The sequence below is a fragment of the Ostrea edulis genome, chromosome 4 (genome assembly GCF_947568905.1).
Source record: "Ostrea edulis chromosome 4, xbOstEdul1.1, whole genome shotgun sequence".
In the NCBI taxonomy this organism is placed as follows: domain Eukaryota; kingdom Metazoa; phylum Mollusca; class Bivalvia; order Ostreida; family Ostreidae; genus Ostrea; species Ostrea edulis.
In genome coordinates this window covers 31,179,632-31,198,873 of record NC_079167.1, presented here as the reverse complement: position 1 = coordinate 31,198,873, position 19,242 = coordinate 31,179,632, and the positions used below count along the sequence as shown (strand labels likewise).

The 19,242-nt window shown below is 34.4% G+C and overlaps 1 protein-coding gene and 1 long non-coding RNA gene across 2 annotated transcripts; one reads left to right on the top strand and one right to left on the bottom strand.

Moving 5' to 3' along the window:
* Positions 1 to 415: 415 nt before the first annotated feature.
* On the top strand, positions 416 to 821 carry LOC130053731 (uncharacterized). The gene is made up of 2 exons (XR_008802085.1): positions 416 to 457; positions 527 to 821. It is a non-coding gene; the product is annotated as an uncharacterized LOC130053731 (long non-coding RNA).
* Positions 822 to 5,210: 4,389 nt separating this feature from the next.
* On the bottom strand, positions 5,211 to 18,236 carry LOC125670003 (H/ACA ribonucleoprotein complex subunit 1-like). The gene is made up of 7 exons (XM_048904895.2): positions 18,188 to 18,236; positions 14,632 to 14,715; positions 8,961 to 9,029; positions 8,349 to 8,497; positions 7,376 to 7,435; positions 6,942 to 7,071; positions 5,211 to 5,536 (listed from the first exon to the last, which is right to left on the bottom strand). Exons 1-7 carry the CDS (start codon positions 18,219 to 18,221, stop codon positions 5,424 to 5,426), a joined length of 639 nt encoding a protein of 212 aa, XP_048760852.2. The 5' UTR covers positions 18,222 to 18,236; the 3' UTR covers positions 5,211 to 5,423.
* Positions 18,237 to 19,242: the final 1,006 nt, after the last annotated feature.

The following is a 19,242-nucleotide window of genomic DNA, read 5'->3' as shown; positions in this document are numbered from 1 at the left end:
ATTGAAATTGTCTACCACACACACTGGGAATAGTCTACCACACACACTGGGGATAGTCTACCACACACACTGGGAATAAATTCTACCACACACACTGGGGATAATCTACCACAGACACACTGGGAATAATCTAACACACACATACTGGGAATAGTCTAACACACACACAATGGGAATAGTCTACCACACACACTTGAAATTGTCTACCACACACGCACTGGGAATAGTCTACCACACACACACTGAGAATAGTCTACCACACACTGGGAAGTCAACCACACACACTTGAAATTGTCTACCACACACACACTGGGAATAATCTAACACACACAAACAGACTGTGAAGTCTACCACACACACTGTGAACAGTCTACCACAAACTGGGAAGTCTGAAGTATGTGTTGTTGACTTCCTAGTGTGTGGTAGACAATTTCAAGTGTGTGTGGTTGACTTCCCAGTGTGTGGTAGACTATTCCCAGTGTGTGTGGTAGACTATTCCCAGTGTGTGTGTGGTAGACAATTTCAGGTGTGTGTGTGTGTTAGAATATTCCCAATGTGTGTGGTAGAGTATTTCCAGTGTGTGTGTGGCAGAGATGGGGTAATCGTAATCTGTAATCGTAATTAGCTGTAATCGATTACAGTTTTTCATGTAATCGAATGTAATCTGTAATCGTGTACTTTTTAGATTACATGTAATTGTAATCGATTACATTAATTTTACCCTGTAATCATGATTATTTTTAGATTACTTTTTTGATTACTTTCATTAATTTTGTATATTTTTCATGTTGTTTTTTTTTTTTATTATCAACAAGTTTTCTTCTAATGATGTTTTTATAAATATTATTTCTTGATATCTTATTCATTTAAATCAGATGCATTTATTAATTTATTTCATTCTATATGTTTTATATTTTTATTTTATAAAAAAAACTCCAAATAGAGTTAGCACCCTTAGTAGTGGAATGAGTTTGTGATCAAATTCTATGTTAAACAGCAAGCATGGTTGACAAGTTACAATGCTCTGATGTTGTGGTGTGGACCCCAGACAACTACCTTTGCACTTACAACACAGATATTTGCTCATCAATAAGTTTGTTATGCAAAATCTGAATGTTAAACTTAGTTGTTTTCTCGGATTTCCTCTGTGGCATAGGTTACAATGCCATACCAATTTTTAGCTTACATATCAACACTTCCCATCATAATTTTGAAAGTTATTTAAACATTTTAACCTGGTTATACCAGTTATAAGATCCTCCAGAGAATGTGGATCAATGATGGCCACTTAGCACATTAATATTAGCTTTCCGGTCTGGCACTAGGTTATAGCGTTTTAATGCTATCTGAATTTTATATTAAAAGGCTTTCATGTAATTTTCAGATTCACTGTTTTAGAATAGTTTTATCTTCTTTCAGTTGAAAAAAAAACAGGCCATGTACCCCTCCCCCATATTTGTTTTTGGAACAGCCTATAGATTTCACCGTTGTTTTATCAAGTTTTAATGTTTGATTAAATTTCCTGATGGGGTAATCCAACCTTCATAACCACAAAACAAAAACAACAACAAAAATGGCTATCGGAAGATGAAGGATTTATACACCTTTTATTTACATTAATGAAAAAGAAACAGAAACCTCATGGTTGTCTTTCTTGGAATTCAGTTTAGATACACTTGATCTGTACAGGTGAATTTCTACTAATTGACAGATACTAAACAAACAACTTGTGCACTGGAAACTGGGTGCTATTATCTAAGTTCCCTAGAGTGTGACATGTCACCTGGAATATTTATAATATGTGGGTTTTAATTATGAGACAAATAACAGCTAGGTCTTGGTTTAGAGTGGGATGGGTGCAGTAGTAAAGATAAAGCTTTGCTCAGCAAAAGTATCTAAAAGTAATCTGTAATTGTAATTGATTACTTTTCAAAGTAATTGTAATTATAATCAATTACATTTCAAAATAGATGTAATTGTAATCGTAAATTTCAATGCAATCTGTAATTATAATCGATTACTTTGAATGTAATTGACCCCATGTCTGGTGTGTGGTAGACTTTTCCCAGTGTGTGTGGTAGACTAATTCCCAGTGTGTGTGGTAGACTGTTTGCAGTGTGTGTGTGGTAGACTAATTCCCAGTGTATGTGGTAGACTATTCCCAGTGTGTGTGTGGTAGACTATTCCCAGTGTGTGTGTGGTAGACTATTCCTAGTGTGTGTGGTAGATTATTCCCAGTGTGTGTGGTAGACTATTCCTAGTGTGTGTGTGGTAGACTATTCCTAGTGTGTGTGGTAGATTATTCCTAGTGTGTGTGGTAGATTATTCCTAGTGTGTGTGGTAGATTATTCCCAGTGTGTGTGGTAGGGTATTCCCAGTGTGTGTGTGGTAGACTATTCCTAGTGTGTGTGGTAGATTATTCCTAGTGTGTGTGGTAGACTATTCCCAGTGTGTGTGGTAGATTATTCCTAGTGTGTGTGGTAGACTATTCCCAGTGTGTGTGGTAGACTATTCCTAGTGTGTGTGGTAGATTATTCCTAGTGTGTGTGGTAGATTATTCCCAGTGTGTGTGTGGTAGATTATTCCTAGTGTGTGTGGTAGACTATTCCCAGTGTGTGTGGTAGATTATTCCTAGTGTGTGTGGTAGGGTATTCCCAGTGTGTGTGTGGTAGACTATTCCTAGTGTGTGTGGTAGGGTATTCCCAGTGTGTGTGGTAGATTATTCCTAGTGTGTGTGGTAGACTATTCCCAGTGTGTGTGGTAGACTATTCCTAGTGTGTGTGGTAGATTATTCCTAGTGTGTGTGGTAGACTATTCCCAGTGTGTGTGGTAGACTATTCCTAGTGTGTGTGGTAGACTATTCCCAGTGTGTGTGGTAGATTATTCCTAGTGTGTGTGGTAGACTATTCCCAGTGTGTGTGGTAGATTATTCCTAGTGTGTGTGGTAGACTATTCCCAGTGTGTGTGGTAGACTATTCCTAGTGTGTGTGGTAGACTATTCCCAGTGTGTGTGGTAGACAATTCCCAGTGTGTGTGGTAGACAATTCCCATTCCCAGTGTATGTGTGGTAGACTATTCCCAGTGTGTGTGGTAGACTATTCCCAGTGTGTGTGGTAGACTATTCCTAGTGTGTGTGGTAGATTATTCCTAGTGTGTGTGGTAGACTATTCCCAGTGTGTGTGGTAGACAATTCCCAGTGTGTGTGGTAGACTATTCCCATTCCCAGTGTGTGTGTGGTAAACTATTCCCAGTGTCTGTGTGGTAGACTATTCCCAGTGTCTGTGGTAGACAATATCAAGTGTATGTGGTTGACTTCCCAGTGTTTGGTAGACTATTCCCAGTGTATGTGGTTGACTTCCCAGTGTGTGTGGTAGACTATTCCCAGTGTGTGGTAAACTATTCCCAGTGTGTATGGTAGAGTATTCCCAGTGTGTATGGTAGAGTATTCCCAGTGTGTGTGGTAGACTATTCCCAGTGTGTGGTAGACTATTCCAAGTATGCGTGGTAGAATTTATTCCCAGTGTGTGTGGTAGACTATACAGTGTGGGTTTGGTAGACTGTATTTAGTGTGTGTGGTAAACTATTCTTAAAGGACACATCATGTTTTCAAATTATACAAAATTACATGCATTTTGTCTTCTTTAAGCTTATAGTAATTAATTCTAATAGTCTTTGTGGTAGAGTATTTAACATTTCAGTGAATAATTTTTAAAGTAAGTCAGATGTCAATTTCAAGGTCAACAAATTTGGAACCAATGGAAAGGTCTTACAAGAAATGGACATCCTAACTACGAAAGCAGTGCCTTACGGTTTAAAAGATATGGATTATATTAGATTTTTTTAAAAGTAGGTCAAATGTAAAGGTCAACCGGTCAAATACTTTGGTACTAATGGAAAAGTGTTGCTACAAGGAATACACATGCCAAATATGAAAGCTGTACCTCTAATGTAAAAGATATGACTAAGATTAAATTGTTTTTTAGAAAATTTCCAAAAACAAAGTCTGGTCAAGGTCACAATGTCAACAAAGGTATCGTTGGAAAGGTTGATTGATTGTTTGATGTTTTCCGCCACACTCAACAATTTTTCAGTTATCTGGTGGCACCCAGTTTTTTATAGGTGGAAGATAGAACCCAGATACAATGTACCTTAGGAAACTTTTTCACTTACCGGCGCGAATGGGATTTGAACCTGTGCCGACCAGAGGCGAGAAGCCATGTGATTTTGTGCGCAATGCTCTAACCATTCGGCCACTCGTTGGAAAGATCTTCTCACAAAAATTGCACATGCATATAAAAACAACAGCTCTTATGATTTGAAAGATGTGGCTTATATTCAAATTTTCGAAAAAGTAGATCAAAGGTAAATGTTAAGATCACTATGTCAAAAGAGTTTGGTGTTAAATAATGGAAATATTGGTTGGTTGTATATTGTTTAAAGTCTCGCTTGAGAATTATTCACTCAATTGGAGATGTCGCCATTGCAGGTAAAGGGCTGCAAAATTTGGTCTTTAAGCAGGGTAGACTTTAAAAAAAAAACAACCCCCTTTTAATAGCGAGTCTTCATGTGACGATTCATTGCTAAAATATATGGTATGTTGTCCGAAAACCATTTTTTGCTGTGTGATCTCAACCTTTGGAACTAACAATTGAGGTCATCTGCGACCTTTCAAATGAACTTCAATGATTAATCACAAATTATGGCACTTATGATATAATTTGGAAACCAAGGTGGTACAGACAAAAATTAATATACCTAGGCCTTTACTGACATTTGCACTGGCAAGTGGGTAACCAAAACTTGATACATAGTTATCCCCAATACAACGAATCTCTGTATGAAGTTTAATGAAAGCATCTTCCAAAGGCTAACCAGAAACAGATTAAATTTGAGAAATATGAGGTCCTGATTAAACAGAAGATCAGACATAAAAGAACTACTGCCTAGCCGTTTATCTTCATTAAGATGTACCGGCCTCTGTGTATTAAGTATCATTTCAGAAATGAGCTGAAGACAAAACAGCTTTTTGGTTTCTCTGTCAGCAACTAAACTTGGGACATAATTATTGAACTATTCAAGGTAAGACTTCAAATTTGTGAAATGTCATGGTCAAAGTTATATACAAGATAAAGGTCAAAGTCAACAGAGCTGGGCATAGCATTTCACAAAGTTATCAAGGTCCTTATTCACATATACAGTATACCAAAATAATAAGGGCATGTTATATATTTATTATTATCCATTTATTGATACATTTAATCCAATGCAACAACATAGACAAATGACATGTAACTTGAACACATAACCAACAGACAAAAGTAAGATATAGCCTGCCATCTACATGATAAATGCAATGAATGTCATTACAAAAATTGTCCTTAATGTTTTCTAAACATTCATTCCTGAAGACTGTCACACTGGGGTTACCTCCCCCTGAATCCCCCTCGACCTCTGAACCCTCCACCTCCACCACGACCCCTGAATCCACCGCCACCTCCACCTCGGCCCCGAAAACCACCACCGCCGCCACGACCACCTGTAGGAATAGAAAGGAGCTATAAATCTCTCACTGAGAAAACATTGAAACAGAATGTTTCGGACAAAATGCACATGAAATGTACCCAAACTGTATAGAAATACATTTGTCTTTTACAAATAACTCTATATAGACTGTTATATATCTTTAGTGACACACATGTCATATTATGTCAATGTACAGAGAAAATTATGAACATACATGAATGCCCCATGTATAGCAAGGGATATCTAAATCTTTGGGGGAAAACTATTGTACCAAGTTTGATGTCTCTCTTCCTATGTCCAAAGTAGATTCACCCTTGACCTTTGACCTTGTGATCTCAAAATCCATAGGGGTCACCTACTCTTTGTGGGATACCAGTGAAAAAGTTTTATTTTGTCACACATATTGAGCAAACAACCCTTGATCTACCAACTGACTGACAGGTGAAAACTTTCTGAAAGGGGCATAAATATTGGACGTACTGTATATACTCGCCTATAAGTCGGTCCGCCTATAAGTCGGTTGTATTTTTTAAGGTTATTTTGTAGGAATTTGCCATTGACCCGCTTGTAAGTCGGTACAAATTTTTGTTAGAATCGGTTGACAATTTCAAGTCAATGCTCCAGTGTTTTTACCTATGTTTCAAAAAATATTTTGAGAAATTAATAATTATGAGGTGCTCAATATCCAAGCCATATCTGTTTGGGGTTTAAACGCAACCCTTGATTTATTATTGGCAATGATCACTGGTTTACTTAAGTCATTATGGTCTCCTAATTACCAGTACTTGACACCGTGTTTACTTAGTGGCACGCGCCTCACGAAAACTGGGATTCCGGTATAATTCATTGCATCAATAATCGAGTTTTTAAGAGTCAAGAATGATGATCTAAATTATCTGTTAACAATATTCAATCTTTTATGAAATATATTTCAGCCGGTATACATATGAATATTTCAATATTAAATCGGGTTTGCAATTCAATTTTACTGATAAATGAATGAAAGAATTGGTTACCGGTATGTAAATAATTTTTAAAATAAATAATATACACTTATCTAGATAAAATCATGAAAATATGTAAATACTTGTACTTTATACATAATTTTAAAATACATAAACAATAAGATGTGTCTAAATATTTGTGAACAATAATCATTTGTGTGGTAGTCCATGATAATCGTCAGAGTTATTTAAAAAACACTACATTACGCCGCCCAGAAAAATACCAATCTTCTTAGGACACGCCTATAAGTCGGACATAAAGTTTTGGACCAAAAATTGACTCCCAAAAATCGGACTTATAGGCGAGTATATACGGTATTTTCTTACCATTAAGGTCACACTTTATCCTCTCTAGAACATTAAGTCACACTTTGTAACCCTAAATAAACTTTCTAGAACTCATGTGTTCCTCACCTCGTCCTCTGCCCCCTCCTCGACCTCCTCCCCGGCCCCCACCTCTTCCACCCCTTCCGCGACCTCTTCCTCCTCCAGACCCTGGCAGAAACCTCTGTAGGGGCAATAGTTTGTAGGGATCTATAAATAACTACAAAACAAAGAAGTGTTTTTAGCATAAAGATCTGACCATGAGTGGAAACATTTTCCATCAACAGGAAGCACTCAAGAGATCTAAGTCTGATGTTCGATGCTAGTCTATGTATCCATATATTTTCATTTCACCAACATATCAAAATACCATGGACGCGAGTACAGTAAAACACACACACAACAAGAATTATGATTCAACATAATCGTAATAAATTATATATAATAAGTTCAGAATATGTTTAAAACTACAGGGAATGAAAATCACTTTGCTGTACGGGTGATTGAATTCTAAAAATACAAACCTTTGTGCTTTTGGCAAATGATTTTGCTTTCATGTTTTCTGATAATTTTACTGAGAAATACTAAAGCTAGATTAAGGTAAAATTATAATAAAAGATATTAATGATCAAATGACTAAGTTTCAATGCATTCACATGACATACTGCTAATCTCGAACACTATCTAACAAACATTTCCAATTTTCTTCTTAATGAGGTAGTTCAAACCTATTTTTATTTATTTCTTATATATTTATTCATTTATCAGTAGATTATATTTGTTGTTGTTGTAAAGTTTCGTAAATATTCTTCTGTCGGATTGAGTGGGACTTCCACTGTGCATTGGATTAAGTTGATTTCATTTTAACATAAAATTTCATTTTTTATTATTAAAATATTGTCCAACAGTCATGATTCATATTTAAGTATTAGTTACCCTTCAAACTTTGTAAAGCAGAGCAGTGGACATTTTTATCTCTGAAGATCGGTCCAGCTTGTATCAGCTGCATCTTGTGGTACGTAAGAATCATATTTACTTATGTCTTACTTTACTACAATACTTTTGTGAATGACACTTATTTCTTTTAGTTTGCAACGCTCACACATTATTGTATTTTTGCAGTTAAAGTTGTTCGAGTTTGTTTTCAGAATTTATTTGTAAGTTCAAAGGTCAATTCCTTACAGAACATACTTTTTTGCTGTATTATTGGTAAGTTATTGTCACTGGTTTTTGAAATCTAAAGTATGAAATTGTTATTTTTGTCAAATTCATTTGTTACGGTATTTGTTTTGTTTATAGATCAATGCCTTATTTGCCAAAAAATAAAACAATGAATGTTAAAATTGTAAAACTATGTAGTACACTTTGCATGTCTTTAGTAATGCTCGGTTACAATAGTATATGGTATTACTATACACAAACATAATACAAATTATTGACAATATATCAATAATAGATATGCATCTTAGCATGACCATCATATACTTGAAAGGATACAAAATTTCTAATGGATCCAAAGATCTCGTCCACTTTTCCGATCTGTTGTTTGTTTTCTAGAAAAATTGGAGCATTAAAATGTGGGACATCCTCTATCGTGCTGACACAGACCAAGTCGTCCTCGCAGGGATGTACATACTCCCCGAGTTCTGAAATCATAATCACATATTCAATAGCTAAGTTTCAAAGATAGTTTGCAAGAGAATACCATATAAGTAGAAATTTTAGTGAAGATTTAATTTTGGCATTATTAGCGACTGTGTTGAGGTTGCTACAATTAATAGCTATCTTTCTTGGAATTATAAAGTCGCTAAAACTAGCTCTCGCTACACACACACACACACATATATATATACACACCCATAATTCATGGTCAAATCGCTAAATTTGTGTCTCGCTAAAAACACCACTTATATGATATTATGGAGCATTTGATGTCAGTCCGTATTTGATATCACTAAAAGTTTTTTGAAAGTTACACCGAATTATTTTTCATGTTCTATCTTCCTTAAACATTTTGTTCTGTATTACCTTCAACAGAACGTTTTGTGTTACCTGTTACCATGGTAACAGATTAGTCTGCGTTTTGCAGAACAGATTACTTTAATTTACCTTTTACAGTTTCTGGGGGGCCCTGATCGTATCTGTTTCCATACCCCCCTCTTCCTCCACCTCGACCCCCTACAACATTAAGCAAATTATCAGCATCCATATCAATCATATGGAGTCACAGTATGGGATGTCTGAATTCTGTAGTTTCAGAACTGAATGCAATTTTTAAATTCAGTTCATCAATATACTTCATGTCATAGTGTTGGATTCTAAACTGGAAAGAAAATCCTGGAGGCTAGAAGATATTCAATTCAATTCTTTATTGGCACTAAAGCACATTATATAAGAATGTGTTGTTAGCCATACATAGATACACATATATATTGATACATTACAAAATATCAAACTGTTGAAAACTTATTTCTAACATTAAAACAGTCTCTGATGTATAGACAGGTTTGTTTTGTAGATACAAGGTTATGTGGATTTAGTAAACAAAATAAGGTATTAATATCTAGTAGTTTTGAATGCATTTTTCTAATATGTTCATACACAGGACAATCAAGTAAACTTGTTGGATGACTTATCAAACCACAAATCATTGAAGATCCTATATGTATATAAATATTGAACTAACAAAGGATACTCATGGACAAAACATTTGGTGAATGTTGATATTTGTATCAAATCTCATTAAAGTGTAATGTTTAGATCAATTATTTCTTCATGATACATGTAATTAACAAAAAATACATTAATTTATATATTTTCTTGATCTTCATAGACTAAACAATCCTAAGAAATATTTAAATTCATAGTTTATAAGAACGACGGTACTTTTCATTTGTTAGTTACATCAGTGATAGATATAACAAAGTTTAGGTAAGCGGGACGGTACTTTTCATTTGTTAGTTACATTGCCAAGTCCTCTAGATTTTAGATTTCAGAAATCGTTTTAGTTTTCTACATCAAAATTACCGTAAATTAACATTTTGATCTCCATTAGGACCGGGAATTTCTAATAATGCTTTAGTATCACCCTCCATAATCCTCCTACTGTTTTCTGTCGCCTAGAACGTTGATTGTTTTTTAAATGAAGTTAAACGTGTTATTGTTCTAAATAAACAATTGTTACTTGGGTTACCCCCGTTTGCTTAGATACTCGCTACAATTTAGCGCTGTTTTTGAAAACGTTTTTATTTAATTTTTCTGCTTAAATTAAATTTTGTCGTGGAAGAAAGTATTATATTTGAAAAAAATTGTCTCTAACACCATTTTTTCATGTAGTTATGTTAGATTTCAAAAGATTAAAGAAGAAATAGCCATTTGAAATTTGAGGGCGAGACAGTGCCTTGACAACGGGCCGAGACAGAGATAGCTCGGCCCTTAGGGCGAGACAGCCCTATCTACTTGCAGCTGTCTCACCCTAGCCAAGATAGGTGTATCAGGGTTGATACACTACTAAGTATATGATATAACAAAGTTTAGGTAAGCGGGACAGTACTTTTTCATTTGTTAGTTACATCAGTGATAGATATAACAAAGTTTAGGTAAGCGGGACGGTACTTTTCATTTGTTAGTTACATCAGTGATAGATATAACAAAGTTTAGGTAAGCGGGACAGTACTTTTCATTTGTTATTAGTTACATCAGTGATAGACATAACAAAGTTTAGGTAAGCGGGACAGTACTTTTCATTTGTTAGTTACATCAGTGATAGATATAACAAAGTTAGTTACATCAGTGATAGACATAACAAAGTTTAGGTAAGCGGGACAGTACTTTTCATTTGTTAGTTACATCAGTGATAGACATAACAAAGTTTAGGTAAGCGGGACAGTACTTTTCATTTGTTAGTTACATCAGTGATAGACATAACAAAGTTAGTTACATCAGTGATAGACATAACAAAGTTAGTTACATCAGCGATAGACATAACAAAGTTAGTTACATCAGTGATAGACATAACAAAGTTAGTTACATCAGTGATAGACATAACAAAGTTAGTTACATCAGCGATAGACATAACAAAGTTAGTTACATCAGTGATAGACATAACAAAGTTAGTTACATCAGTGATAGACATAACAAAGTTAGTTACATCATCAAAGTTAGTTACATCAGCGATAGACATAACAAAGTTAGTTACATCAGCGATAGACATAACAAAGTTAGTTACATCAGTGATAGACATAACAAAGTTAGTTACATCATCAAAGTTAGTTACATCAGCGATAGACATAACAAAGTTAGTTACATCAGCGATAGACATAACAAAGTTAGTTACATCAGTGATAGACATAACAAAGTTAGTTACATCAGTGATAGACATAACAAAGTTAGTTACATCAGCGATAGACATAACAAAGTTAGTTACATCAGCGATAGACATAACAAAGTTAGTTACATCATCAAAGTTAGTTACATCAGTGATAGACATAACAAAGTTAGTTACATCATCAAAGTTAGTTACATCAGCGATAGACATAACAAAGTTAGTTACATCAGCGATAGACATAACAAAGTTAGTTACATCAGTGATAGACATAACAAAGTTAGTTACATCAGTGATAGACATAACAAAGTTAGTTACATCAGCGATAGACATAACAAAGTTAGTTACATCAGTGATAGACATAACAAAGTTAGTTACATCAGTGATAGACATAACAAAGTTAGTTACATCATCAAAGTTAGTTACATCAGTGATAGACATAACAAAGTTAGTTACATCATCAAAGTTAGTTACATCAGTGATAGACATAACAAAGTTAGTTACATCATCAAAGTTAGTTACATCAGTGATAGACATAACAAAGTTAGTTACATCAGTGATAGACATAACAAAGTTAGTTACATCAGTGATAGACATAACAAAGTTAGTTACATCAGCGATAGACATAACAAAGTTAGTTACATCAGTGATAGACATAACAAAGTTAGTTACATCAGTGATAGACATAACAAAGTTAGTTACATCAGTGATAGACATAACAAAGTTAGTTACATCAGTGATAGACATAACAAAGTTAGTTACATCAGTGATAGACATAACAAAGTTAGTTACATCAGTGATAGACATAACAAAGTTAGTTACATCAGTGATAGACATAACAAAGTTAGTTACATCAGTGATAGACATAACAAAGTTAGTTACATCAGTGATAGACATAACAAAGTTAGTTACATCAGCGATAGACATAACAAAGTTAGTTACATCATCAAAGTTAGTTACATCAGTGATAGACATAACAAAGTTAGTTACATCATCAAAGTTAGTTACATCAGCGATAGACATAACAAAGTTAGTTACATCAGCGATAGACATAACAAAGTTAGTTACATCTGTGATAGACATAACAAAGTTAGTTACATCAGTGATAGACATAACAAAGTTAGTTACATCAGCGATAGACATAACAAAGTTAGTTACATCAGTGATAGACATAACAAAGTTAGTTACATCATCAAAGTTAGTTACATCAGTGATAGACATAACAAAGTTAGTTACATCATCAAAGTTAGTTACATCAGTGATAGACATAACAAAGTTAGTTACATCATCAAAGTTAGTTACATCAGTGATAGACATAACAAAGTTAGTTACATCATCAAAGTTAGTTACATCAGTGATAGACATAACAAAGTTAGTTACATCAGTGATAGACATAACAAAGTTAGTTACATCAGTGATAGACATAACAAAGTTAGTTACATCAGCGATAGACATAACAAAGTTAGTTACATCAGTGATAGACATAACAAAGTTAGTTACATCAGTGATAGACATAACAAAGTTAGTTACATCAGTGATAGACATAACAAAGTTAGTTACATCAGTGATAGACATAACAAAGTTAGTTACATCAGCGATAGACATAACAAAGTTAGTTACATCATCAAAGTTAGTTACATCAGTGATAGACATAACAAAGTTAGTTACATCAGTGATAGACATAACAAAGTTAGTTACATCAGTGATAGACATAACAAAGTTAGTTACATCAGCGATAGACATAACAAAGTTAGTTACATCAGTGATAGACATAACAAAGTTAGTTACATCATCAAAGTTAGTTACATCAGTGATAGACATAACAAAGTTAGTTACATCATCAAAGTTAGTTACATCAGTGATAGACATAACAAAGTTAGTTACATCAGTGATAGACATAACAAAGTTAGTTACATCAGTGATAAACATAACAAAGTTAGTTACATCAGTGATAGACATAACAAAGTTAGTTACATCAGCGATAGACATAACAAAGTTAGTTACATCAGTGATAGACATAACAAAGTTAGTTACATCAGTGATAGACATAACAAAGTTAGTTACATCAGTGATAGACATAACAAAGTTAGTTACATCATCAAAGTTAGTTACATCAGTGATAGACATAACAAAGTTAGTTACATCAGTGATAGATATAACAAAGTTAGTTACATCAGTGATAGACATAACAAAGTTAGTTACATCAGCGATAGACATAACAAAGTTAGTTACATCAGTGATAGACATAACAAAGTTAGTTACATCAGTGATAGATATAACAAAGTTAGTTACATCAGCGATAGACATAACAAAGTTAGTTACATCAGTGATAGACATAACAAAGTTAGTTACATCATCAAAGTTAGTTACATCAGTGATAGACATAACAAAGTTAGTTACATCAGTGATAGACATAACAAAGTTAGTTACATCATCAAAGTTAGTTACATCAGTGATAGACATAACAAAGTTAGTTACATCATCAAAGTTAGTTACATCAGCGATAGACATAACAAAGTTAGTTACATCAGCGATAGACATAACAAAGTTAGTTACATCAGTGATAGACATAACAAAGTTAGTTACATCAGTGATAGACATAACAAAGTTAGTTACATCAGCGATAGACATAACAAAGTTAGTTACATCAGTGATAGACATAACAAAGTTAGTTACATCAGCGATAGACATAACAAAGTTAGTTACATCAGTGATAGACATAACAAAGGTAAGAGGGATGGCTATGTGTTTTCTGTCTTTTAATAAAATGTCCAGTGACAATTAAGGATCATAGTGAACAATACCCAACTTGCATATAGTGTCTATGTTAGCTGCTTGGGGATTATTACAGTGATGATGCAGCTTGTAGTTATCCAAACTTCCAAATTGGTTTTTATATGAAGAAAGGTGTTTGGACAAAGAATAAACATCTAACGATTATAGTGATATACCATCACCCTTTAATCCAGCTATTTCACTAGTCCGGTAACTGGTTGGTTTAGAGAAGTTCACAGATTGTGATTATGTGTATCTACCGTACTAGGCTGAAATTTATGTTCACTGTAGTAAATCAGTAAATAATGATATTCCAATGCTACTGATTACAATAGTTTTGATTGGACAAAAATAAAGCAAAATGAGAATTTACACATCAATAAATCCAAAAACGCTATGTATACTAAAACGCCTGAAAACAAATAACATAGTGCAGGGAAACTATGAACAGTTTTTAAATTGATGATACAGGGAACGAATTGGAATTATAAGAATCAAAAAAAAATTTTGAATGATTTATCGATGTGTAAACTCTGGACATTTTACTCACAAACTTTACATAAAAGTGCTTCACACTTTTACTCAGTTTGTGAGTAAAATGTCCAGAGTTTACACATTGATAAATTCTTCAAAAAGAATGTTTAATCCAATAATAAATAATTATAAATAACAAACCTCCACCCCCGCGGAATCCACCCCCTCTTCCTCCCCCTCTGCCGCCACCACCATAGTTGCTCCTAAATCCACCTCTAGACATTGTGTACACTGACAAGAGAAAAAAAATTAATCAACCACAATTGGGATTAATTATTGTAAAACAAGCTTATAATGCACATGATTATAGTTTGATATCATTAATTTGAGCTGCTCATAATTATTAAAGTACACAGTATCATGCATGTGTGAATTTTCCTTTGTATTCTGACATATGTCATCACATTGTCTGAATATTCCCTGGTTCGAATGATATGGAGTTTTAACTTCTTTTATCCAGAGTTTGGAAAACTTCTCAGACTGAATTAGCATTTAGATACTTCTTGTAATGTCTGGAATGGGGTATTTTAATAGCTAGAGCTAATCATTAATTGCCTGACTTACCACTTTTTATTGCCCCAATATCACTTTGAAATTTCTAATGGGCCTGGCCTGTTCACTTTCTAAAAATTACCTCACATCAAGTATTATTACAGGGTTCGACACTCGTCAGAATTTGGACTCACCATTGGACAACCCAGGTACTGATCTCAGGTTGCCCTAATGGGTTTCAGGATGCCCAAAGAAAAATATTTAACAAAGAGATTTTAAATGTTACAATAATTAGTTTAGAAATTTTATGCATTTCTATTTCAGTTTCTAACAGAATCTCATTATTTGTCCTCGCTCACATCATATTCTGCCTGTCATCCATCTCCTTATCGTCACTCTCATACTCTCTGAAATGTTCCATGCTTTCTACTACAACTCTCTTTAAAGTCCACGCTGAACTAAATTTGGCTGATAACGCTGGCAGTTTTGCAGTAAGAACAGAATATTTTCTCAAATTTATAAATGAGCAATGGACGCCCCATAGTCCTTAATGTCTTAAACAACCTCTCTTAATGGTTTCCTTCATAGTTCAAATTTTCCTTAGATTCTTTAAACAAGGTTTCTTTACCACTGGTATGAATACCCTAATTGTATTCACTGAATGTTACATATATATTCTCACATTCTCGGAATACTGAAAATGGATTTCTGTTATAGCATTGGACCACAATACTAACAATTTAAGTTCTAACCAATGGATTTTATATTATTCACATTATTTGTGATTGATTTTTAAATACATAAACAGAATAGTGACAATCCAAACTTGTCGCTACGTCACTATAGCCTAGGATAACAAACAGGTCGTCCAAAATCAATTCACATCAGACATAACGAAGTGATCAGTGTGAATATTGAACCCTGTTATTAAAGGGAAAGGCAACCCCAAAATTTGTTTACATGATAAAGGATAGGATTAATCATTTGATAAAAATTTGTCTTACTATTCTGTTAATATACAGCCTAGATAATCATCAGTACTAATTTGAAAATGTTAAAAATTGAAATTCCCACCATCTATAAAGGCTGCCATGATGTGGAACTCTTTTGTATTCAAGACCACAAAAATCAATAATTTTGACGTCACACTGTTTATTCCGGTTTTGATGAGATAGATGTGCATGTGGTAGATTTTACAAATAAATAGGTTGATGCCTTCCTGTCAAGAAGTTTATTAGACTAATTAGATACCGTATATACTCGTCTATAAGTCGGTCCGCCTATAAGTCGGTTGTATTTTTTAAGGTTATTTTGTAGGAATTTGTCATTGACCCGCTTATAAGTCGGTACAAATTTTTGTCAGAATAGGTTGACAATTTCAAGTCAATGCTCTAGTGTTTTTACCTATGTTTCAAAAAATATTTTGAGAAATCAATAATTATGAGGTGCTCAATATCCAAGCCATATCCGTTTGGAGTTTAAATGCATCCCTTGATCTATTATGGACCATGATCCCTTGTTTACCTATAAGCAATTATGGTCTCCTAATGACCAGTACCTGACACTGTGTTTACTTAGTGGCACGCGCCTCGCGCAAACTGTTATTGTGGGATTCCGGTATACTTCATTGTATCAACAATAGAGTTTTTAAGAGTCAAGAATGATGATCTAAATTATCGGTTAAAAATAGTCAATCTTTTAAGAAATATATTTCAGCCGGTATACATATGAATATTTCAATATTAAATCGGGTTCGTAATTCAATTTTACCGATGAACGAATTGAAATTGAATTGAAAGTATTAGTTACAGGTATGTAAATAATTTTAAACTAGATAAAAATATGTAAATACTTGTACTTTATTTTAAAATACATAAACAATACGTCTAGATATTTGTGAACAATAATCATTTGTGTGGTAGTCGGAGTTGTTAAAAAAAACACTACATTACGCCACCCAGAAAAATACCAATCTTCTTAGGATGCGCCTATAAGTCGGACATAGAGTTTTGGACCAAAAATTGACTCCCAAAAAACCGACTTATAGGCGAGTATATACGGTAATTAATTAATGTGAAGGGGAGATGGGGAAAAAGTTTTTTTCTCTCGAAATTCCGGACCCAACCAAGTCATCTGAAAAGAAAAAGACTATGTAAACTGTGGATCCATCATTTGCGTATAATGACAAGTTGAGGTTCGAGACACGTACCGTCTGCCAGGTCTGCGACTGACCATCGTCGCAAGCCACGGCTGAAATGTACGCTCCTCTTTCCTTTCACCTGTGGCTCTCTGCGTTACAATTTCTTCATTTCTCATAAATATGCATGACGAGAATGATGTAATCCATTATCAATAGAAGTAAAACAGCTTTAATGGATGTGGCAATGAAAACTTGTTCTTTTTGCACCGAAATTATAGTAAACAAAAGTCCTACAGATTGATGACATCTGAACAGTTTTGCGGTTTATTTCTTATATATATATCCACTTGGTCCAATGGGGGGTGGTGGTGGTGGGGGGGGGGGAGGTGGTAATTACCAATACACAACATCTCTGAATATTTCATTAGAAACACCCAGTAGTATAAAGACTTCTCACCACCTGTTCTTAGTGACAGAAAAACATTATGATCCTCATAAATGCACCTTCATAACTGCCAATGTTAAACACGTGTACACAATGATTTTGCGTTTGTTAGTGGAAGAACAAGTGTTCTGATTGGTCAAAGTAATATGGCCTCATTCTATAAACAGTTTAAATCTCCGGTTAAGTCTTACTCGGAAGCTAAGTGATTGTCCGAATCATGTCATGCATATTTATGAGAAACAACGAAATTGTCACGCAGAGAGCCACGGGTGAAAGGGAAGAGAAGCGTATGTTTCAGCCGTGGCAAGCGACGCTGCGACTTAACTGAATGTCTGAAAAGTCTTAATTTCTCCTTGTGAAAGAATGGGCTCAAATCTATCCGGCTCCAAACTTAACTGTTCGTTGCTGCTGATAAAATAAACCAGAACCGACTTTGTGACATCATAAATTAAACTTCAATGGCCACTCTCTTAGCGGTAGGTAATTTAAAATATATGATTGATTATTAGAGGGCGAAGCCCTCTTACGGCCCAAAGGGCCGTGAGAGTAGAGCTCTCCCTATAGGTAACACGTATATACATGTTTAAAAGGAAAATATAGGAAAATAATGAAAAATTAAACCATACCTATGGAACTTGAAAAGTTTGGTACCAATGGCATCGATTCGAATATTAGCGCGTGGACATGTATACCTCCATTTTGAATCTCGTCTACCCTAGTTCACGTCATTCTGAGATGTTACATAAAATCCGTAAAAGCATGTAAATCTTATTTTCTTAATCATATATAATCACTCCACGATTAACGCCATGTTTTTGTTGTGGTTCAAACGCTATGTTTGTAAATTTGCTAAATAACGACACTGAATTTGACGGCACAATGTACTGTTTACATCAATTGCATTATATTTCCCGCGTTCAATATATAGGCGGATCAAATGTCCAAAATTAGGATGCTTTGATACAGCTCCGTCCGCGTGCTAACTTTGGGTTGTTTTTGTCCTGTTTTGGATATAGATACTAATGCCCAAACTTTTTTGCTTCGCCCTCAAACACGGTCACGCCGTACAACATATTATATTGATTTAATCATTAAGAAAGGATTTTTGCTGTTGAAGACTATCATTTACGATATCAGTAAGTAATACTTTATTCATATAAGCAGCAATGTGGTTAGGGTTGCCTTTCCCTGTAAGTAATGAATTCACAAGCCATATGATGCCATATCTAAAGCAATTTCAATACCACAATACATGCATATACCTATATTTTTTTCCCTTTTGCTATTCAAGGTCCTATATGATTGTAAAAGAGAGAAAATTCAATTGACCAACTAAAAATTTCATTCCAGGACCCTATAATCTTTAGTATATGAGCTCTATTATTGTGTCAACTAATTCAGTCTTCCTGCACTGCATTAAGGCCCTTTCCAATATAGTCTTTGTCCCCAAAACAATCACACTCTCCCATGGCATTCATTTTCATCCGTTAGATTCATGTCATCAAATCAATCTGAGATTCCTTGGTAAAGCTATACAGCTAAATATTGTGCTGGATCTGTTTATAGTCTGATTAGGACCAGTCTAGTGTACTTGTCTTGTGTGATTCTCCAAGACACAATCAAAAGCTATGGTTCAAAGTTCTATCTTAATCATACCTGACTTGAGATAAAATAGCAATCT